The following is a 23,300-nucleotide window of genomic DNA, read 5'->3' as shown; positions in this document are numbered from 1 at the left end:
GTTAAGAAGTGGGAATTCAGGTGCCAATGCAGTGGTTGCTGCCGTAGCCCTAGTGGAATGAGCACACAGCCCCACTGGAGTTTCCTTTTTCGTGAAAGCATAACTGACTTTAATACAAAGGACAAGGACAACCCATCAAGAAATTGTACACTTTGAACAGCAAGTAAAAAGTGGAGGGTGCACAGCTGTAGGTGAGAAATTGTTCAAGAAAGTTACTCAGTAGGGTGCACTACTTGGATGCGTTTCCGTCCAAACGCTGGTCAAAATCACAAAAAGTAGGTGTTCGCATGAGTGATGCGGGTACATCCCAAGGAGGCACACCGGGGTGGTTCATAAACAATGATTCCACTGTGTTAGGGTTGATTATTTTATTTTCATTAGGATGATGTTTTTGATGAAGGGCTTCGCGAAAAAAAGAAAACAGTGAATCTTCGCATGCATTGGGGATGTGAGGGGGAGCATGAGGGGTGATAGTGGTGGTTGCGTCGAAGGGATAGTGAACAGGCTTAAGTTAATAGACCCTTAAACCTAATGGACTCAACGATCGTGTTGAATATAGTTGTTTTCTGTGAATGTATAACAGTACCTTGATGTGATTTCTTGCATTTGTTTCTGTTTTTTCATCTTTTTTCTATTACCTTTTCTCCACTCTAAGATGGCCGCCACCGTCACACACCCCACCCTTCTTCTATGTTTACCGCACACTTCTGTTTACATACAGACCTCACCCCAGTTCACACACTTCAGAGCGCCAGAACTTTCACTCGTGAGACGCACGTCGTCCCCCGCATGAAGTAAGTCATCACCCTTTGTCCTTTAACCCACACTAACGCGCTCGGCGTTTACACCCGTAATGCCTCCGTCCACGCCATCGCGGCAGCATGCTTTGATTCAACCCGCGCTCCTCGCGCTTGCTATGATCACCTAAATCACAGTTCAGTTTTCTGAATTTCATCACTTTATTAACTTAAGCCTGTTCACTATCCCTTCGACGCAACCACCACTTTCACCCCTCATGCTCCCCCTCACATCCCCAATGCATGCGAAGATTCACTGTTTTCTTTTTTTCGCGAAGCCCTTCATCACGTTTCCAACAGTCGTTTCTTTCTTCTTCTTTCAGCGCTCCTTGAAAAAGGGCGTTTAGCCCGAAATGCATCGGAGCTACATGCTAGAACCTATGATTACCTCTGGATTACAAACAAAACTGTATTGATATGAATGCAATATCATGAAAATATAAAAAACATCATCCTAATGAAAATAAAATAATCAACCCTAACACAGTGGAATCATTGTTTATGAACCTCCCCGGTGTGCCTCCTTGGGATGTACCCGCATCACTCATGCGAACACCTACTTTTTGTGACACTTTGAACAGCCCCACCTATCATTGACACCTACATAGCCAACATAGAGTTGATCATCCACCCGAAATCTTGTGTGGTCAAGGTAGAAGGACAGCTCGCGTTTAGGGTCCAGGCGACGGAGTCTCTTCTCCCCCTCGGAAGGGTGCAGGGGTGGGAAGGGGGAAGAAATGAGGGCCTCGTCCTAAGCACCACGTTGTCCGGATGCACAGCGAAGAAAGGGGGCTTAAAAGACAGAGCTTGAAGCTCAGTCATCCTGCGAGCAGAGGTGATAGTGACAAGGAAAGCAGTTATTAGAATGAGAAGCCTGAGAGGACAGTTGAGACGAGGCTCAAAGGGAGCACATATAAGATATGTTAGAACAAAGTTCAAGTCTCACTGGGGCATTATGAAAGGAGAGGAGTAATGTCCTTAAAGAATCTATTTACAATAGGAGACTTGAATAAGGAAGGCTGGTCTGGCAGCCAAAGAAAAGCAGAGATAGCAGCAAGATAGCCTTTAAGAGTACCCAGAGCAGTGCCCTGCTGGGCCAAAGAAAGTATATACAAGAGAACCTTCAAAAGAGGGGCAGAAAGGGGATCCACAGCCTTTGCTGAACACCATGTCACAAACTTGTTCTATCTACAGGTGTATACTGTTTCAGCAGAGGGAAGCCCGGTTGCCAAGATGACATTACAGACTTTGTGTGGAAGGTCAAATGCGGTCAACTGTAGCCACCCAATCTCCACGCAAGGAGGAGGAGGCTGGATAATCAGGTGAAGACCTGTCCCCTGCTGCTGCGACAGAAGATCCTCCTGAAGGGGAAGTCTGATCAAGGGATCGATGGCCATGCTCAGGAGCTCAGGGTACCAGACTCTTCGTGTCCAGTCTGCAGCCACAAGAATGACTTGGGCCCGGTCGCGCTTGATCTTCTTTAGCACTCACGGCAGAAGTGGTACAGGTGGAAAGGCATACAGGAGGCCGCAACTTCACTCGCACCGAAAAGCATCGCCGAGCGAGTGCCGCCTTGGATACTCCAATGTGCATAACTGCTGACACTGCACGTTTTCTTCGGTGGTGAACAGATCTAACTAAGGTTCTGCACACCTCGGAAAGAGACCTTGAATCACTGCCGAGTGAAGACGCCATTCGTGATCTACCAGACACCGACGGCTGAGTTAGCCCACCCTGCGTTCAGAGAACAAGCCAGGTGTTGAACCACCAGGGTCATGCGCTGATGTTACAGCCATGTCCAGAGGCGAAGAGCCTCTTGACATAAGGTCCACAACATCACCCGCCCTATTTGTTGCAGTACCACATGGCGGTGGTGTTGTCGGTGAACACCTGCACCACTTTCCCTTTGCGAGAGGGAAGGAATGCTTCAGTGCCAGGCGGATCACCCAAAGCTCCAGCAGATTGATATGGAACCCGGACTCTGCCACATGCCTATGATCTCCCCCTCTCCCAGAGTGCCGCCCCATCCCAAAAGTGACCCGTCTGTTACTACTGTGAAATCTGGTTGGGGAAGAGACTGATATGCCTCTGACTCAAGCTTGGTTCGTTAGCCACCATTACAATTGTTGTGCAGTCCCTTCCGAGATCTGGACAAAGTCGGAAAGCTTCCCCTGGTGCTGCTCCCACTGGAACTTCAGGTCCCACTGCAGAGCCTGCATATGCCATCTGGCATTATCTACCAGCAGGATGCAGGAGACCATGAGGCCCAGCAGCCTCAGGGTCATTCTCACCGAAATCTTGGATAGAGGCTGAAACATCGGTATCATAGCCTGAATATCCCGTACTTGCTGCTTGGGAGGATAGAAATTAAAATGCACTGTGTCCAGAACAGCTGTGATGAAAGGGAAAGTCTGAAAGGGAGTCCGGTGTGACTGACATTTTGATAGTGAACCCCAGCGAGTGCAGGAGGTCGGCCGTAAACTGGAGGTGAGAGACGATAGTGCCACATGATGAGTAAATACCCTACATAGAGATGCCTACAGACCATTAGTATGAACATTTACGCCAAAAGAGGATCAGACACATCATGTATAAGCTGAAGATCAATAAGACAATTGACTGAGTACAGCTCAAGCCTCGGCTGTACACTTTACTGCTACCTCATATTTATGTGATCTCAACACTGTATCTCACACCCAAAAGATATTACCTCTACCTTACTTTGTTTATCTTTTGATCCTTGCTACTAGCTAAACCTATTCAACTCTTATTACTAATTTACTCAGGTAATTGTACTGATAATAATATGGAACCCTACCTCACCGAGCTGACTGTATGACTATGACACAAGCGAAACTCTATGCACCTCTAAATGCTAATTGCACAGGCGTTATGAATATATTTATCTAATCACCCTAGATAGCATATCACCTTCTACCTTCATATCTGTTTGCTGCTATAACTGTTATAATTGTTATTATGTCAATCTGTAATCATCTATGTTAAGCGCTCTGATACCCACGGGTCTTGTTCGCGCTATAAAAAACACTATAAATAAATAAATAAATAAATAGTATGGGGTGAGCCCGCCTTCAACAACCAGTCGTCGAGATAGGAGAACACTGTAACCCCTGATCTGCGCATGTGAGCTGCGACCACCACCATCACCTTTGTGAACACCTGATGGGCACTGGTAAGGGCACTGGTAAGGGAAAAGGGGTGCACGGTGAACTGAAAATGCTTGTGATCCTACCGTGAACCATAGGTAGAGTCTGTGGGCTGGCAGGACGGGAATATGGAAACAAGCATCGTGCTTTCCCCTCTTCATTGTCCTTTCTTAGAGTCTTGATCTCTTCTGCTCAGCCGGTCTCTGTGATGTCATCTAGAGTTCTATCTGTGTATGTTTAAGTGTACTTGTCAGTTACCTTGGAGGCTGAGCAGCAGGATGGCTGCTCCTGGTGGATTCTTTTGTACTGATCATAAGCTGTGTCTATTTATCCTATGACTTCATATCAACAAAAAATCTTCATCTGGAACACAGCAACCAAACAGTCATCTTTATTTTATGAAATGTTACAAGATCCAGTGCCACCATCCAGTCTCCAGGGTGGAGAGCAGACCGGACCGGAGGCAACGTGAGGAATTTTAACTTCTCCTTCCGGTGGAAGCAATTGAGGGCCTGGAGGTCTAGAATAGGAGGCAGGCCTGTGTACTTTTTGGGCACCAGGAAGTATCGGGAGTAGCAACCACGACCTACCTCTGGTGCAGTGACTCTCTCAAGTGGCCAAAAGAGCTGAGGGTATGGAGGCTGTGGCGGAGGGGCGAGAAGGGTGGACTAGCCCGCCTGCTGGGTCCGGGACCCGCGAGGTCGCTGGGTCCCATGTCCGTGGACTCTGAGGCTGGGCAGCTTGCATAAACCAGTGGCTGGACTGGGCCGGAAGTGTTTGGGCACCCCTTCCGTTGCCACGAAAAGGGAGCAAACCAGACTGGAGTAGTCAGGAAGACGCAGCGAGGCCCAAAGATCTGGCCGTAGTCCGAAAATCTTTAAAGCACTCAAATGCAGAGTCTTTGTCACTAAAAAGAAGACCGCCATCAAAACGCATGTCCAGCAAAGTTGACTGGACAACCCCGAAAAGCCAAATGTCCTCAAGGGCTACCAACGCGGCAATCGTTCTGCCCATACAGTCGGTGGTATCTAGTCCACATCGTATTGTGGACTTGGTTGCATCTCTCCCACCAGCTACTTCCTGGGAGAGAATGGCCCGGGCCTCCTCCGTGTAGTGAGGTAGCACCTGCGCAACCGTATCCCTTATGGTGTGGGAATATCGGCCCAAGGGGCATGCAGTAGTCACAGACCGCAGCTCCAAGCTGGAGGAAGAGAACATACGCTTCCCAAGGTGATCCAGCTTCCTGGTTTCCCTATCTGGAGGGGCAGAAGGGAATGCGCCCTTTGAAGAGGAGGCTTGGACCACCAAGCTCTCGTGAGAAGGGTGTTTGGTGAGAAAAAACGGGGTTGTCCGGGGCCCAGCGATGGTAGCTGTCAATCGACCTTTCGACACGAGCCCCTGTGCTGAGCTTGGACCGGGTGCCCAGGAGGACGTCAGTGATTGCTTCGTTGAAAGGCAGAAGGTGTTCCGAGGAGAATACCGCAGGCTGAAGCACCTCTGTTAGGAGTTTAGTCCTGACTGCCACTGGAGGGAGCTCAAGGTCCAAGACCTCGGCCGGCCTTCGCACCACCACAATGTAGGACGCTCCCTCCTTCGTTGCCAGGGTAGGGGGAGAAAGCATGCCAAGGTTAGAAGTGTCCAGACCACAGGCATCACCCAGGTCCTCTCTCCAGTCTGGTTGTTACAGCTGGTTTGCTAAAGGGTCCAGCGACCCCTCCCAGTCCTCATCCCCACCTTCTGAGCATTAGGGAACACCAGGGAAAAAAAGTGCCCTCCGACGTCAATACCGAAACCGAGTGACATCGGTCCAGCTCAATCTACGGGATGAGGATGGGTATGGTGCCGGCTGGGGGTATGACCGTCGCAGGGGGCGTCGGCACAAGGGAAGGTTGAGCAAGATCGGCTGGCGTTGATACGGATCCAGGGCTGGATCCACAGTGGCCCTCTGGTGCTGGGGCCAGAGCCGCCATGGCTCCGTGGGGCCCGAAGGCGTGCCGGCGGAGTCGGGGTGCCCATAGACTAGGTGAAGGGCCTCGTAGAACTTACAAAGTTGGGCAGGGGGCACTCCGGTTCCCGGAAACGAGGGAGGCGCTGCGACTTCCCTGAAGCAGGCATAGGAGACGGAGCCTTAGAGCGACGACGCTCTGAGTCCTGCGTCGCGTCAGCCGACCAATGGGGAGAAGGTAAAGTGCTTTGGTGCTTCTTCGCCTTCTTGGACTTAGCCAAAGACCTCAAAGACTTGGGAGTGAAACGAGGTGTGGGGGCTCTGCGAGCAGTCTCGAGACCTTTTCCTCAAACAAGACCGGGAACGACACGGAGCAGAACGCCGGGACGCCAATAACTTTCGGGACCGCTACCCCAAAGTCTTTGGAGTGTCACCACGACCAGAAGTCGTGCTCCAACTGCTGGACCATGAATCCAGACACCAGAGGCACACGAAGAGTGGATCCATCACAGACATCAGCTTTTGACAGGAGTCGCAAGGCTTGATCCCAGTCCAGTGGTGAGGCATCCCTCGCGACGATAAGTAGTCGATGGACTTGGAAAGACGTCAAAAAAAGTTTAGTCAAAAAGTGTCTGCGGTAGCTCTCGCCGGATCTGCGGTAGGTTGGCAAGGAAAAAGAAAGAACTGACGTCAGCGCTCAGGGGCTGCATCTATGTAGGCACCGTGATATCATCCGGCGACCATGGCGCCAACAACGGAGTCAACCAACGCCACCTATCGGCGTGCAGGTGTACTGCTAAGAAAACATTCTCCGGATCCAGTCTGACGTCTGGGGGTAATTATAAGGTAAGGAATCTATAACGAATAGTCTCTTTCAGGGGTGCCTTGTTAGTTTATCTGCCCATATTGCATTACAGTCAGTGGTAAATTAAGTCTTGTCCCTGTTATATCGCAATTATTAGCCATCATTGCCACTTTTGGCTTCTTGGCACTACTTCTAATTAAAACTTAAAACATTTATATCTCTGGTTCCCCTTATTGTATTTCTTGTAATTTTGGTGTCAGTTTGTTTGCTAAATTTAACTTTGTTTCTAATTAGTTTTTTATTGTTTTGCATTTTGACTGCCTTTTTAGTAAATACTTTAGACATTGTCTCTAGCTAAGCCTGTTTGCTCTGTGTCTTAGCTGCCAGGGGGTTGATCTCCGGTTTATTTAGTGGTTATTACATGAGGTTGATACCTAACCCCCTCAACTAATAACTCAATTTCTTACAGAACATATTTGCAAAAAGTAAAATGTCTTCAATGTGTTCTGGGTTCCACGCAATTGTAAATATTCCACTGCATGTGAATTTCACAGATAAGGTCAAGGGGGAAATTCCATTTTCTCCACAAGATATTACCTCTTTATCGGTTTCCTTTTCATCTCTTTTAAAAATGTCACCTGTGGTTTAATGTAAACACTGACTCAAAGTAAATTATATGTATATATGGTATTTCGCAAAATTCGAAAATAAAGTTTTCAAGAAAAATAAAACACTGACTCAAAGTAGACTTATTTAATATAAGTGAAATACAAAAGGAAGCTAGGTATTTATATTCCTTTTTAACAATTACTCTGTTTACATTTTTTTTTCAGGTCTCCATAAAGGTAGACAACATCAATGCTTACAAATCTTAATTATATCTAGAGGAAAACTGTTTCCGTTCTTAAAATGTGTTTGAACAAAGTCTAACTATCTTTATTTAATACAGGAGGAAACCACAAATAAATCAGTTCTATCTGCCAAAATAAGATGATTGTGCACACCACAGTAAACATTTGACTAAATATCGAAGAAAAACCATGTTTAATGTCTTTTCCATGGAAACAGTTACTGTCTAGCTTCATGGACTTTCTATATGCCCAAAGCAAACTATTTCCCTCCTCTCAATCATCCAATTTACTTCACACAATGAAAGCCAACTAGATAAGTATTTTAATTTGCGACAAATGGCTTACTTACTCTATGCTGCTTGCTGAAGATTCTGTGGGGGAGCCATTTGAAACCAAAGGTGGGTGGACAGATTGTTGTAGGCTATTTGGCAGGGGACTGTGCTCACTGAAAAAAGAAAAGGCAGACACTGGTTATTAAACACGGTTATAGGAACCGGTTGTGTAGAAAATTAGAGAGGTTTCTTGAAGATGGAAATTTCATGGCATGGTTACATTTACTTTCTTTTTTAATGCAAACATATGGTTGACATATGTTCCCTTTTAGGGCACGTTCTTGCAATGACAAAAAAATCATTGCCTAAGCCTGCCAAGAGCAGACTATTGGCTTTGCCAATGTTGATTTTCTACTTGTCTCACTTGGCAGGCAATAGCAGCTGGCATTGCTTGCAGGTTAGGGGGGGCGAGAGGTGGGGGGGCCGAGATGTGTCGGGGGGGGGGGGGGGGGAGGGTGTTAGGACAGGTTCGCGTGGGAGGGGGTGGCGTGCCAATAACCAAAAAATTAAACATACCTTTCTGCCGGGTCCCGCGTCTTCTCTGCCTGCTCTCCTGCCTCCGACAGGAACGGAAAGCAGGCAGCCAGGTTTCCTCCCCTAAGCCAATCACAACGCTGCAATGGCAGCGTTGTGATTGGTCGGGACGGCACCCAGCCAGGGGCTAGTGGGGTGGACATGTTCTCCGTGCAGGCTGCAATGCAGACTGCATGCAAAAGGGCAGTGTGTGCAAACCACTTCTACCCTGCCCTTCTCAAAGAGCAGAACAGCCCAGTCCACCTATCCGCCCGCATTGCGTCGAGCACATGGTAATATCAAAAAGTTATTACCATTTTATGTTTTGGCTTTCTCGCACTGCGAGAAAGCAGTGGGGCAACACTCCTCCGCCCTAGTGGAGGAGCCAACCCTGTTTGCAGGTATCTTATGGATGAAAAAGGTATTTAACTTGGGTAATACTTTTTAACAGTGGATGCATTCTGCTCACCTTTGGAATATTCCCTAGGCGTCAGACTGGATCCAGAAACTTTTTAGCAGTACCTCTGCATGCTGGAAGGTGGCACACTGCAGCTCCGCACTGACGCTGTTATGCTCTGGAAGTGACGTGTAGGGCTTATATAGGTGTCCCACGGCACACTGAAGTCAGTTGCTTTCAAGACTGTCTTTGCCCCCATAAGTGGATTCCCAGAAGTGAATCGATAGACCAGTGTACAGATTCACAAATTTGGGATTTTATTAATGGCTACAGCCCAATCACAGAACGAGGAGGATGGAATGGTCGGTGAGGAATCTGCGGCTAGATAGTCTCTCTACCAGAAATGGTATTAGAGAAGGTAAGTAACTTGTTCTTCTCAGAAACCCCTAGCTACGGATTTCTAACCTTTTGATTCAATACCATAACAGTACCTACGAGAGGTGGACTTTAAAGGACTCAAACCAGAAAGTCCTGCAGAATTGAGCGAGCTAAGTGCTCTTCTTTGCTGTCCAGAAAATAGTGCTTTGTAAACTTATGGAGGGACTCCCATGTAGCGGCCAGGCACAGGGACTTTGTGTGCTAACGCAGTGGTAGTAGCTTTGACCCTAGAAGACCACTACTTCTTTGCATAGAGCACAATCCAGTTTAAGATGGTACACTTGAGGGATAGAATCGATTTTCCTGTAATCACAGTAATCTTTTGTTAGCATGATATATCCATTTGTAAGTGTAACCTCCACTATTAGTTATCGTTTTCTTTTGTTAGTTAAGTAGCATCTACCTGTTGTCTTTCTTTAGGTCTTAAATACGAACTGAAAGCCAGACAAACGCCATTTTGTTTGTACACACATTAGATTTAGCTGCGGTCACGTGCTCCCCTCCAGTAGTCAGTAGGCGCTTGCTAGTTGAGTTATAACGAGCAGCTGAACACACACTATTCTTTCTGCGTCCTGAGACCCAAGGTCGCATCTGGCTTCAGAGGTGATAAGCGCATTCCTGAATGCGCCGTGCCTGCGCTCCCAGGCACCAAGACGAAAGGGAGTCACCCCTCCTGACTCTCCCCAATAATAGTCGAAGCAGACTTTCAAACTAGCCTTGTGTGCCATACATGGTTTTTCCTTCTAGTTTCAGTGCCAATCAGTATCTTTCCATGTACGGTGATCTCATGCATCATGATGAAGATATATATGCCATGTATGGACTATGAACCGGCAGTCTCCTCTGCGCACTGGCTGGGTGACGACGGAGAGGCTCCTCTATAGAGTATTTTGTGTTAATAAACGATTGATTTTTCTTCACTGCCAACTGACTGATTATTTTGGTAAACTAGATAGGAGTTATTGGTAGGTATAGCTCCTTATGTTATTTTTGTAGTACATCAGTTGGCGACTCTGGTGGGACTCTGCGTTTGGGGTCGTCCTCCCGTAAACAGGGCAAGAAGGACAAACAAAGGGGACCTCTGGTCGAGGGGGTGGACTAACGATTCTGGCTGAATTCTGCTCTCACGATCAGAGAGCCCCAGCTGCTAGTGACCCCTCACCGGAGTCCTACGGGCGTAACCCAGGATCTGACCGTGTTGGTCGTCAGGAGTGGGCAGTGGAGAACACGCAATCATACCTGTGTGCACCAGGTGAGTGTATGGATTTTGGTGTCTTTGGATTATGCTGTTGAGCAGCGTCTTGGAAACAGTTAACTGTATTTGGATTTGGTGGTCGGTGTACCACGGAGAACTTTGGAGGTCTGACAGGGCGGCGTTGTGGCTGCACGGGCAGATGCTCCACAGACTTGTTTGGTGAATATTAGAGGCTTCAATCAGATGCCTTGGTGTGGCACGTGTGGTGCGCACCCGGACGGACTATTTTCGGAAAGGCCCGCGGTTGCAACTGGGTAGCCTTTTGGACACATCTGAAGCGGCGGTAAGGCAGCGAGCTCAGTCAGAATAGTGCCGAAGGTGACCCAGGGAGATCGCGGGAGGGTCTGTAGACCGGTCTGTGGTTAATTCCTGTCTGGTGGCCTCTTGGTAGTCTCCGGACTGCCCGATTTTGGTATCTGTCGGTCTGGTGTTTTGAATAAACTGGTTCTCCACGAACGGGACCAGACGGGCTCCGCTCTTTGGTTTTGGAAACAGACATGTCAATTTTTAATATTACATGTTTTTCTTTGTTCGTTTGTATGTAATTCTGCTGTAGAAAGACTGAGAGTGTATGAACATGGCCATGTTTGAGAGATTGTTTTCTTGTAAATGAGTGCGTTATTGAGTGAACAAAGATGTCCTGTTTTAGTAAATTGTGTTTTGGGTGCTGCTGTCGCCGAAAAGGCGGACGATTGGATGAAAGCCAGCCTGCCCTGCCAGAGGGTAGTCCGAGTTTTGATATGTATGTTAAGCATGGCATCTCGCCTATTTTGTTTAATAATTTGTGGCATAAGTATATACTAAAGATAATATGGAACTGTAATGGCCTTTAACAGGGTCATCTGATGAGAAGAAGATACAGTATTTACAGGATCGACTGTGCGCTAAAAGAAGCCGGCAAGCGATGTTCGATTCTTTAAACTTATGGCAGAAAGAGGCCAAACGCCGGTGTATTAGGGAGGAAAAGTTGCTTAAAATAAAAGGAGGTCAGACTATAACCCAGAAGGCTATAGCATATGACAAGGAACACATAGAGAAAAATATTGATTGTACGGATAGACAGTTTAGGTTGCAGGTAGACAAAAGCTATACAGCTCGAACCGAGCCTGAAGATAAGATAGAGGATTTACTGAATACACGTCCACCTCCCCCTTACGCCCCGCAGCGAGTATATCCCGCGGTACCTCTTGTTACGGCCCCGGTCCTGTCAGCCCCACAAGCTTCGGCTTCTGTTGCACCTATGGCCCACCCTCCTACAGGACCTACTCATCCCCCTGCTACCTCCGTGCCTGCCACGGCCACCTTGTTGACTGGTATTGTATCGTCCCCGAGGACCTCCCCAGTGGTTTTAACTTTGCCGGCCCAGGGCTTGGCCGTCGTTGTCTGCCAGCTCGACCCGTGTCATAACTGATTCGACCCCCTCCCACATTCCCGGGACCCTTAGCGCACGGTGATTGTATACCTGATCCACAGTGGGATAGGATGAGAAGCAGTTAGTATTAAATCAAGCGTCTCAGTGGGTACGGAACCCTATCTATACCCTTATAGATATCTGGAGGACCCTTTGGGACTATGAGCCGGTTATGCCGCAAATGTGCTTTGGAAGCCATGGCCAATCGTTTGATCTCCCTAGGGGAGCAGTGTTTTGAAGATGGAAGAGCCCCTCAGGTTCTTTATGACATTGTAGATAGGGCGCATACGTTTGAATTAAGGCTAGAAGTTGTGTACAGAAATGTTGAGACTATAACGAGAAACCGAGAACGGTTATTTTCGGAATACTCAAACTGGGACTCTCAGTATCCTATGTGAGAAGTCCACCCTATTTATCATCCTGAACTCCCGGAGTTAAGGGATGCTAATGATCAAGTGACCAGACCTCGTGTGGAAGCACGATTTCAAGAGCAATGGGTATATACTCCTTGGAAAATGAGTGAGGTCCTTTCTTTGAAGACGCAACTACCTAACCCTCAGAAGAATCCAACTGCTTATTACAAAGAACTCACTGAGTTTTTTGGTTTACTGGTCCCCGTCGATGTGTGGCGACAGGTGCATGATCACAATCATGCTACCGAGTTGGGAGGAACTTGGGAACAGTTTAAGGACTGGGACAGGGATCGGAAACCCGGTGGAAAACCAAGACCTGAAATCTTGGCATTACTGTGTCGGATTATTAGGTACATGCATTCTTTAATTCCACCCCGGAAGGTTTAATTTTAAGTTTAAAAGCATTTATAGAGCACGCTATCACCAGGCGGTTTCATGGCGCTATGACCAGATTTAGACAGAAAAGGAGAAGATAGAAGAAAAGCTAAGACAGTTATTATGAGGGGAAAGCTAAAGAGAAAAGATGAGTTTTAAGAGCTTTCCGGAAATCCATATAGTTAGTTAGGGACCGGATAGAGAAGGGGAGGGCATTCCAGAAAGTGGGGGCAAGGGTGGAGAACCGAAGGCCACTGTGTTTTTTTCTCTTGAAGCAAGGGACTACCAGAAGGGCTTGGGTAGAGGAGCGAATTTTAGATTTGACAAACCCAGGAGCGGTGCCTGCAAGAGCCATGAAGGTGAGACAGCCCAACTTGAAAAGGGAGCGTTGAGAGATGGGAAGCCAGTGAAGGGATTTGAGAAGGGGGGTGACACGATGATACTTAGGGAGCTGGTATATCAGGCGGCCTGATTCTGATGAGCTGGAGGCGCCAGAGCACATATGCCGGTATCCCTACAAAAAGCCCATTGCCATAGTCCAGGCAGGGAGACAATCATGGCCATGACAATGAGCTTAAGGGCCTCAACAGAAAAAAAACGGGAAATTTTTCGGATGATGCGTAGGGACAGAAAACAAGAAGAAACAACGGCGCTGATCTGAGGGCGCATAGTCAGATCTTGGCTGACTAAGATACCCAGGGTTTTTGCTTTAGCTGAAGGGGAAGGGGGGGGACCAAGGGCAGGGGGCCAGAATTCAGGAGAACAAGGACTAGGGAGGCTGCCGGTGAGTATCAGCTCTGTTTTGTCCGGATTTAATTTTAGCTGGTTAGAGTTCATCCAGTCGAATATGAAGGCAAGGACAGAACAGAGATTAGACCTAGAGTCGTGAGAGGGGGAAAGATTGAAAATGAGCTGGAGGTCGTCTGCATAGTTGTAGACTGACACCTCCATGTTTTGTAAAGCTGAGATAAGGGGGTGAATATAGAGGTAGATTGGGATAAGTTAACCGTCTGCAAACAAAAGAAGGATGAGAGTGTTTCTGATTTCTTTACTTGATTTGAGGGGGCGTTCATTGATTTTAGTGGACAAGATCTGTCAGTAGAAAGTGGCATAAGATGGTTTGTTACTTGCTTTGTTACCAACTTGTTACCTGAAATCTCCGCACGATTACAAGCGGACAAGAGTACTTGGACTACCTCTGCTCCTTCCGTTATCCTGAGTATGGCTCAATATTATGAACATAGAGAAAATGAGAGTAAAGACAAATCTGACAAGAAAACGAAGGACCTAAAAACTAGAGTATTATTACAGCAAGTAATTAGAGGACGAGGCAGGGATGGAGGAGGAAGAGGATTTGTCCCAAGGGGGGCGGGAGCTGGGCGAGGCGGAGGTCCGGCTGTCACTTTAGGAGTGAACCAATGTGCTTACTGTAAACAGGAAGGGCATTAGCGAGCTCAGTGTCCTTTGTTATTAGCTCAAAACGGAGCAGTAAGAGGGAGAGGACGGGGTCGAGGTGGAGTTGATCGGAGTGATATGAGAAGAGGGGAGTTGGTGAGAGGTGAGTCCGGAGAAAATTGTTTTGATAACCTGAGAGGGAGGCAGTACTATATTGAAGATTACTGGGCTGAAGGAACAGATGGGTATACGTACGCATAGGACAGCCACAGGCAGAGTAGGGGCTATGTGTTAGTACCCGTTGATCAGCGAGGGACTTATGTCTGAGGGCAATTAATGGGGACTGCCGAGAATTTTCTAGTAGATACGGGTGCAATGAATAGTTTGATTACGCGTTCACTGGTCCCAGGGGCTGCTCTGTCCGGGCTAAATAATGTCTCAGTTGGATTCTCTGGAATCCCGGTAGTGAGCCCCATTTCTAAACCTCTCTCATTCATCATAGGTCCAGTTACGGTGGACTCCCCATTTTTGTTGACGTTACATTGTGGGAAAAATCTATTGGGACTGGACCTGTTGAAGAAATTGCATGCAAGGATTTATTGTTCCCCTGACGGTGTATATTTAACTATTCAATCGCCTGATCAGCATGCTCAGCAATATTTCGTGAAAAATGAGCCCCTTCCTCCCGAGTTTGCTGTTATCCCACCTACATTGTGGGCAACTGGTGATACGGATGTTGGTCTGTTAAAGATCCCGCCAGTCTCTATTACTTTAAAACCGAATGCTCGATTACCGCGTATTCCCTAGTACAAGATCTCACCGGCTGGTGAGAGGGCATTGTTAGCAATTGTACAGGATTTGATTGACAAAGGCGTAGTGGAAGAAACAGCTTCTAATACTTGTAATAGTCCTATATTACCAATCTTAAAAAATGCCCCTACGGAAAGTGGTCTGGATTATGCGGATACATATCGTTTTGTGATTGATTTGCGGGAAATCAATAAAATAGTGGTACCCCAATATCCAGTGGTCTCAGACATCACTACGATTCTTACTATGATTCCTCCCACTGCAAAGTATTTCTCCGTTATAGATCTGAAAAATGCTTTCTTTGGCATTCCAATCCACCCTGATAGCAGTCATATTTTCAGTTTCTCGTTATCTGGGCGCAGCTTTAGATTTTGCCACGCTCCTCAGGGGTATACAGAGAGCCCTAGTATCTATAGTCAAGCACTGAAAGCAGTATTGGATGAACTGACCTTGCCCCCAGGAAGCGTCCTCCTCCACTAAGTGGATGATTTGTTAGTGGCTTCAGATACTGAGGAAGGTTGCAAGGAAGCTACGGTTAAATTATTGTCACATCTAGCAGCTAATGGTAACAAAGTGTCCCTTTCTAAATTTCAATATTGTCGACAGGAGGTGACCTACCCTGGTCATCTGCTGTCGAAAGAGGGGAGGAGATTAACTCCTGAACGTGTGACTACTATTTTTAACATGCCTGTACCTCAACGTGATGTTCGTGCATTTCTTGGCATAACCTCTTACTGTCGCCAATGGATTCCTAACTTTTCCCTTCTTACTAAACCTCTCTTGTACTTAACTACTAAAGATGTGCATGAACCACTACCTTGGACTGATGAATGTCAAAAGGCTTTCGACTCTTTAAAATCTGCTCTTTGTTCTGCACCAGTTCTAAGGACTCCTGATTACCGGAAGCCTTTTGTGCTCTATGTACACGAGGCGGACGGCTGCTCGTTTTCTGTGTTGACACAAGGATTTGGTGGTAAGCAAAGGCCTTGTGCTTATTTTTCGGCGGTGTTGGATAATGTCGCCAGAGCACTTCCTAGCTGTTTAAGGGCTACCGCTGCAGTCGCGGTGGCCATTCGACAGTCAGAAGGACTTGTTTTGAATTCTGACCTCACAGTGATGGTACAGCACGCTGTGGATTTATTATTGAATAAAACAAAGACCCAGCACCTCACAAGTGCACGTCTCACTGGATATGAATTGACTATTTGCTCCTCATATTTCTATCAAGAGGTGTGCCACTCTGAACCCAGCCACGTTACTACCCCTCCCTTCGGATGAGCCAAACAATGATGTGCACACTTGTATATTTCGAACTGAGGAAGAAACGAAGGGACAGTTGGACCTCACAGACACTCCTCTATTTGAACCCCAAGGGAAGTTGTATGTGGATGGCTCTTGTTTCAAATTACCAGATGGTGCGACAGCTGCGTATGCTATAACCAACCTCTGTACTGTAGTTGAGACCTCTCGAGTTCCCTATCAGTCAGCACATGCAGCTGAATTAGTGGCATTGTTACGAGCCTGTGAGTTGAGTGAAGGATTGAGAGTAAGGAATATGCTACTTACCAGTATGCATCTGTTCTTGGCATAGAGGGCTGCAGAGTGGTACATTATGAATAGATCGCCATCTGGTGTTGGGCTCGGATGATTGCACTTTGTTTTTCTCTTGGAGAGTCTTTTGTCTCTTGGTGACTCCTCCCTTGGTTGGTAGTGCGCATGGGCATCGGCTCCATCCTTAGATTGTTTTGCCATAGTAGGGTTAGATGGAGTAGTATAGTAGAATACAGATAAGAGTGCCCATGTAAGTGTATCTAAATAAGATAATGTTGGAACAGACACAGGTTTCCGGGGAGGCTGGGAGGGCATGTACCACTCTGCAGCCCTCTATGCCAAGAACAGATGCATACTGGTAAGTAGCATATTCCGTTCGAGGCATATGGGCTGCAGATGGTACATTATGAATAGACTATATAGCAGTTCTCTCCCTAGCGGTGGTCGCCCGTGTCTGTTGCAACTGTCTGAAACAATGTTTTTAATACTGCTTGTCCCACTCTAGCTTGTTGTGTTGTGTGCACATCTACACAATAGTGTTTTGTGAAGGTGTGCGGTGTAACCCAGGTAGCCGCTTTGCATATGTCATCTAGTGGAATGTTTCCCAGAAATGCCATAGATGCTCCTAGTTTACGTGTAGAGTGAGCTCTAGGAGGAACAGTTAATGTTCTCTTTGCCTTTAAGTAGCATATTTGAATGCATTTTACAATCCATCTGGCAATGCCCGCTTTGGAGATGGGATTGCCTTTATGTGTGGGAGAAAACGCAACAAATAGCTGTTTTGTCTTTCTGAAAGTTTGTGTTCTTTCTATGTAGTATAATATGGCCCTTCTAACATCCAGTGTATGTAGGGCTCTTTAAGCTACTGTTTGTGGTTTTGGAAAGAAAACCGGTAATTCCACTGACTGATTGATGTGGAATGCTGAAATAACCTTCGGTAAGAATTTTGGGTTTGTTCTAAGAACCACTTTATTTTGGTGTAGCTGCATAAATGGTTCTTGAATCGTAAAAGCCTGCAGTTCACTTACTCTTCTCAGTGACGTGATAGCTATGAGGAAGGCTACCTTCCATGTGAGGAATTGTATTTCACACCTATGCATAGGTTCAAATGGTGGCCCCATTAGTCTGGTAAGCACTATGTTGAGATTCCAGACTGGGGAAGGTGGTCTTCTTGGTGGAATGACTCTTTTGAGTCCTTCCATGAAAGCTTTAATTGCTGGTACTTTGAACAATGACAGATGTTGTCTGTTTTGTAGGTATGCTGCTATGGCTGCTAGATGAACTCTGATAGAGGTATATGCTAGGTTACATTGCTGTAAGTGTAACAAATAGCAAATGATTTGTTTAGTAGATGCGTCCAGAGGGTTGATGTGCTTACTGTTACAGTGTATAGCAAACCTCTTCCATTTTGCTGCATAGCATGCTCTGGTGGTAGGACGTCTTGCTTGTTTAATGATTTCCATGCATTCTGGTGGTAAATCTAAGTACCCAAACTCTATGACTTCAGGAGCCAGATCGCTAGGTTCAGTTGTTTGGGATCTGGGTGCATTATTTCTCCATGGTTCTGTGTAAGATGCATGGGTAATAACCTTAGCTTTTGATGTGGTACTTGTGAGAGTTGTAGCAGCGTGGTGAACCACGGCTGTCTTGCCCACGTGGGTGCCACTAGTATCATTGTCATTGAATGTTGCTGCAGCTTCCGAACTAGTAATGGAATTAGTGGTAGAGGAGGGAACGCGTACGCAAATCTGTTGGACCAATTTATCCACAGTGCATTGCCCTGGGACCTTTGGTGTGGGTACCTGGATGCGAATTCTTTGCATTTTGCGTTCTGATGATTTGCAAACAGATCTATCTCTGGTTGCCCCCATTTTTGGAAGAATGGCTGTAGTATTTGGTCGTGCAGCTCCCATTCGTGCACTTGTTCTGACTGTCTGCTTAGGATGTCTGCTATTTGGTTTTGAACTCCTGGTAGGTGTTCCGCTAACAGGTAGATCTTTTGAGGAATGGCCCACCTCCATATGTTCTGTGCTAGTCTGGACAGTTGGAGAGAGTGTGTCCCCCCTGTTTTTGAATATAATACATTGCAGTCATGTTGTCTGTTCTGATCAGGACTGCTTTGCCTGTTATTTGCATTTGGAAGGCTTTTAGTGCTAGAAATATTGCTAATAGTTCTAGGTAGTTGATGTGCAGTTTCTTTTGCTGCACACTCCACTTCCCCTGTACTGTGTATCTGTCCATATGCGCTCCCCATCCGGAGAGCGATGCGTCCGCTGTTATTACTACTTGTGGGATTGGCTCTAGGAACGACCGTCCCTTGGAAATGTTTTCTGTGTTCCACCACTTCAGAGAGCGATACGTCCGGTCGTCCACCAACACCAGATCTGTAATCTGCCCTTGAGCCTGATTCCACTGTGTCGCTAGACACTCTTGTAGTGGGCGCATTTGTAGTCTGGCATGTGGTATTAGCAGTATGCAGGAGGACATCATGCCTAATAGTTGCATAAACACTCGTGCTGGTAGTGAGTGTTGTGGTTGAAATCTTTGTATTAACCCGACCATTGTCTGTACTCTGATTGGGTTGGGGTATGCTATTGCCTTCTCTGTGTCTACCGTAGCCCCCAGGTATTGCTGAATCTGGTTTGGTTGCAGGTGTGATTTTTTGTAGTTCACCGTGAACCCTAGGTGGTGCAGCAATTGAATTGTCTTCTGTGTGTTGTGAAGACATTCTTCCTTTGACTTGGCCTTTATTAGCCAATCGTCCAAGTATGGGAAGACATGTATTTGTTGTCTTCTTAGGTGTGCTGCCACCACAGCTAGGCATTTTGTGAAAACTCTCGGTGCTGTTGTGACACCGAATGGAAGGACTTTGAACTGATAGTGTTGTCCTTCTAACACAAACCTTAGGTATTTTCTGTGGGCTTTGTGAATTGGGATATGAAAATAAGCGTCTTTTAGATCCAGTGTAGAAAGAAAGTCCCCTTTCTTCAGTAAAGGGAGTACTTGTTGGAGCGTGACCATGTGGAAGTGCTCCGAATTTATGTAAGCATTGAGAGGTCTGAGGTCTAATATTGGTCTTAGGGACCCGTCCTTTTTGGGGATCAGGAAGTATAGAGAGTATACTCCTGTGCCCTGTTGATCTTTTGGGACCTTCTCTATTGCATGCTTTTGTAGAAGTGCTAGCACTTCTTCTCTTAACAATGTCAGATGATCCTGACTCATTGGACGCTGTTTGGGGGGGATGTTTGGCGGGGTATCTGTGAGTTCTAGGCAATAACCATGTTGGATAATTTGTCTCACCCACTTGTCTGACGTGATGTTTTCCCAGACAGGTAGGAACTGTGATAGACGTCCCCCGACCGGTGTTATGTGGTCTGGGGGGAGTTCTATGAAGTCACTGTTTTGGTGTTGAGGCGTTGCGGTTATTATTATTTCCGCGGCCTCTTCCCTTATTGTTGTTACCTCTGTAACTGCCTCTTGAATTACCTCTGGGTGATGTAGGTGTGAAAGATGTGGATTGCTGATTTGTTCCTGTATTCTTTGAGCCCCCTCTATAGGTGGATCTACGAAAGGAACCTCTGTGTGTTGGCTGTTGCAATGCTCCCATTGACTTAGCCGTTTCCGTATCTTTCTTCATTTTCTCTAATGTCTCGTCTGTGCTTGAACCAAACAATGTCTTCTGATCAAATGGTTTGTTCAGTAGGGCTGTTTGTACCTCTTGTTTGAATCCTGAGATTCTAAGCCATGCGTGCCTTCTTAGCATGACACTAGTGTTAATAGACCTTGCTGCAGTGTCTGCTGCGTCTAATGCACACTTAATGGAAGTATTTGTTATTATTTTACCTTCCTGTATTAATTGGTCTGCCCTCTTCTGATGTTCCTTTGGGAGATGTAAGAGAAGTTTTCCTAGCTCATCGTAATGTGCCCTGTCATAGCGTGCGAGTAGTGCTTGTGTATTGGCTATACGCCAGCTATTCGCTGCCTGTGATGCTACTCTTTTACCTGATGCATCTATTAACTTTGACTCCTTATCTGGTGGAGGAGCCTCTCCTGTAGATAACGAGTTTGCTCTCTTACGAGCGTTTGAGACCACCAGCGAGTCTAGCGGTACATGCCCTCTAATAAATATTGGGTCCTTTGGAGCCGCTTTGTATTTTTTATCAATTCTTGGGTTTAACACCCTGGCTCTCACTGGGTTTTCGAATATCTCATCTGTGTGAGTAAGAAGACCCTTCAACATAGGGAGAGTACCTGATGTTCTTTGTGCATTAGGTAGAGTCTCTAACAAGAAATCCTCTATTTGAGGTTCTGTATGTATATCTACTTTATGGTATTTCGCTGCCCTATTAATGAGCTGCACAAAACCTGTGTTATCATCAGGTGGTGAAGGCTTTGAGGGATATAGCTCTGGGTCGTTGTCTTCATCTGACCCTACATCATAATTTTCCCATGGATCCTCCTCATCTGGGATAGTTTCGTCATCCCCTTGAGGTTCTCCCTCCCCCAGATCACTGTCTACATCTGACTGAGGTGTAGCTGGTCTTGGTGTGGAAGGTGTAGGAATATTTGGCCTATTGTGAGGAATAGGAGAAGAGGGTGTTAGTCTAGGACGAGGAGAAGCAGGAGGAGTTATATTCGTCCCCATTGTTCTCTTTTTCGAAGGAAGAGGTTTATCTTCTGACTGTTCACTCTTTCTCTTCTTCGTGACCACTTTCCCAGTTTGTGGATCAATAAACAAGATCTTTTGTTTGGGATCTGTCTGTTGCTCCTGAATCGGTACCGAGGGTCCTGGTTCCGAGAGGTGCTTTTGTTTTCGATCGTCAGATCTTGTTGTTTTCGAAACCGAATGTTTGCTCGATTCCGACTTTCTTGGTATCGAGTGTCTCTTGGGCGATAAGTCATATTTATGTTTCGACATGGAATGTTTCGATCCCGAGCTGTCCTTTGTATGTAGCCTCGGTGCCGAAGTCGATGTCGCCCTTTTCTCGGATCCGACATGGTGGGAGTCAGGGCCGGACTGGGAACCAGAACCGGCCCTGGCAAAGTGCTCCCCCCCCCCCAAGCCCTGGCCGCGCTCTGTGCCAGGGCCGGTTTTCGGCCGTTTTTGTTACAGGGCCGTTTTTGCAGCATAACGGCCCTGTAACAAAAACGGCCCCCAGGGGGCCAAAACCGGCCCCCAACCATGCGGCCCACCGGGGGATTTCCCGGTGCCCGCAACGGCCAGTCCGGGCCTGGTGGGAGTCCGAGTGTTTCGGTTTCAGTTTCGGTTTCGTTGCCGGGCCCGAAGGCGGGGCGTCGGAAACTTTATTCAGCGGTTTGACCGGGCCCGAGGGCGGGGTCGTTACCGCACGGGGTCGGTTTTTCGGTAAGGGGACGTCGTCACTCACGGTTTGTTGCTCGATGAGTTCTTCAGCCTCCGACTGGTCCCCTTCCGACTCCGACTGGTCCTCTTCTTCCTCGATTTGTTCGTCTCCGAACAGCTCCGGGATCGCTTCCGCCTGCATTCTGGAAACCTCGTGTCTTCGAGCTCGACGATTTCTAATCGTTAGCTTGGAGGAGAATGCTGCGCAGGCTTCGCAGTCCCTGGATTCGTGTTCAGGCGATAGACAGAGGTTGCACACCTCGTGTAGGTCCTTGTGTGGGAACTTAGCACCACACGTTGGACATTTTTTGAATGGAGTCCTTTCCATGGACTCCGGGCTTGACTGCGTCGAGAAAGGCCTCCTGTTCTTCGACGTAGTTCCGAGTTTTTCTCTTCTATTTTGGATTTGTAACGCGTCGGAATGGAAATGAACGCGTTCGAATAACAATACCGTCGAATTGGAAAGGGAATACGCGCCGAAAATCACTTTCTTGCGAAGTTGATCTGGAGCGTCTCGATCTTCATCCGAACCCGATGGCGGAAAAAAACAATCTAAGGATGGAGCCGATGCCCATGCGCACTACCAACCAAGGGAGGAGTCACCAAGAGACAAAAGACTCTCCAAGAGAAAAACAAAGTGCAATCATCCGAGCCCAACACCAGATGGCGATCTATTCATAATGTACCATCTGCAGCCCATATGCCTCGAACATATATATACTGATAGCCAATACGCCTTTGGCGTGGCTCAGTTTTGGAAAATTGTGGGCGGAGAGAGGTTTTCTTACTTCGCATGGCCAAAGAATACAGCATGGTCCTTTGATTTTACGATTGCGAACTGCTTTGACTTTGCCCGAAAAGGTGGCAGTGGTGAAATGTAGTGCACATAAGGCAATAGTGGACACCGTGGGAGAAGTGAATGCTTTTGCCGATCAGATAGCGAAGAAAACAGCTAGATCTAAAATGTCCCCCATGTATGTGAGCTCTGCCAGATGGGTCGAGGAGAGAGATATGTTTGATAACACTATGGAAAGTGTCAGAGAAATACAGAAAGAGGCTACTCCTGCTGAATTGGTCCGTTGGGAAAATGAGGTGGGGAGATTAGACGATAATGGTTGTTGGATTGATCGGAGTGAAAAACAGAGATGGATGCTTCCCAATGCACTAGTTAACGCTGAAGTGACCATGGCTCATGGAACAGCACATGTTGGAGCGAAAGGTATCTGCTTTGTTAGATCCAGTTTGGAATAATCCTAATATTTCCATAACTGCGGCCCATTTAGTCTAGCATTGCATGGTCTGCCTACAACACAATCCAGGGGGGCGGGAACCTGTTCTCAGTGGAAATTTTGCACGCCCATCTTTACCATATGAAGTGCTCCAGATGGACTATATCCAATTAGAACGGGTGAACAATTTGAATATGTTTTGGCGGTGGTTTGTGCTTTTAGTAAATGGGTGGAAGCCTACCCCACCAAAGAAA

The 23,300-nt window shown here is 46.9% G+C and overlaps 1 protein-coding gene across 4 annotated transcripts in view; it reads right to left on the bottom strand.

Annotated features, from left to right (window-relative positions):
- PPP6R1 (protein phosphatase 6 regulatory subunit 1) overlaps window positions 1-23,300 on the bottom strand; it is a 1,178,344-nt gene that overhangs the window by 72,828 nt on the left and 1,082,216 nt on the right. For 3 of the 4 annotated variants that reach the window (XM_086930305.1, XM_086930304.1, XM_086930307.1), the window contains one exon: window positions 7,915-8,010. In XM_086930305.1, coding sequence (XP_086786431.1) covers window positions 7,915-8,010 — 96 coding nt within the window. Of the gene's footprint in view, window positions 1-7,910; window positions 8,011-23,300 lie in introns of those variants that run through there. The other variant, XM_086930306.1, reaches the window with a different exon arrangement.

Source organism: Lissotriton vulgaris, chromosome 7 (genome assembly GCF_964263255.1).
Source record: "Lissotriton vulgaris chromosome 7, aLisVul1.2, whole genome shotgun sequence".
NCBI lineage: Eukaryota > Metazoa > Chordata > Amphibia > Caudata > Salamandridae > Lissotriton > Lissotriton vulgaris.
The sequence above is the reverse complement of the archived record's forward strand: the minus strand, read 5'-3'. Positions and strand labels throughout refer to the sequence as shown.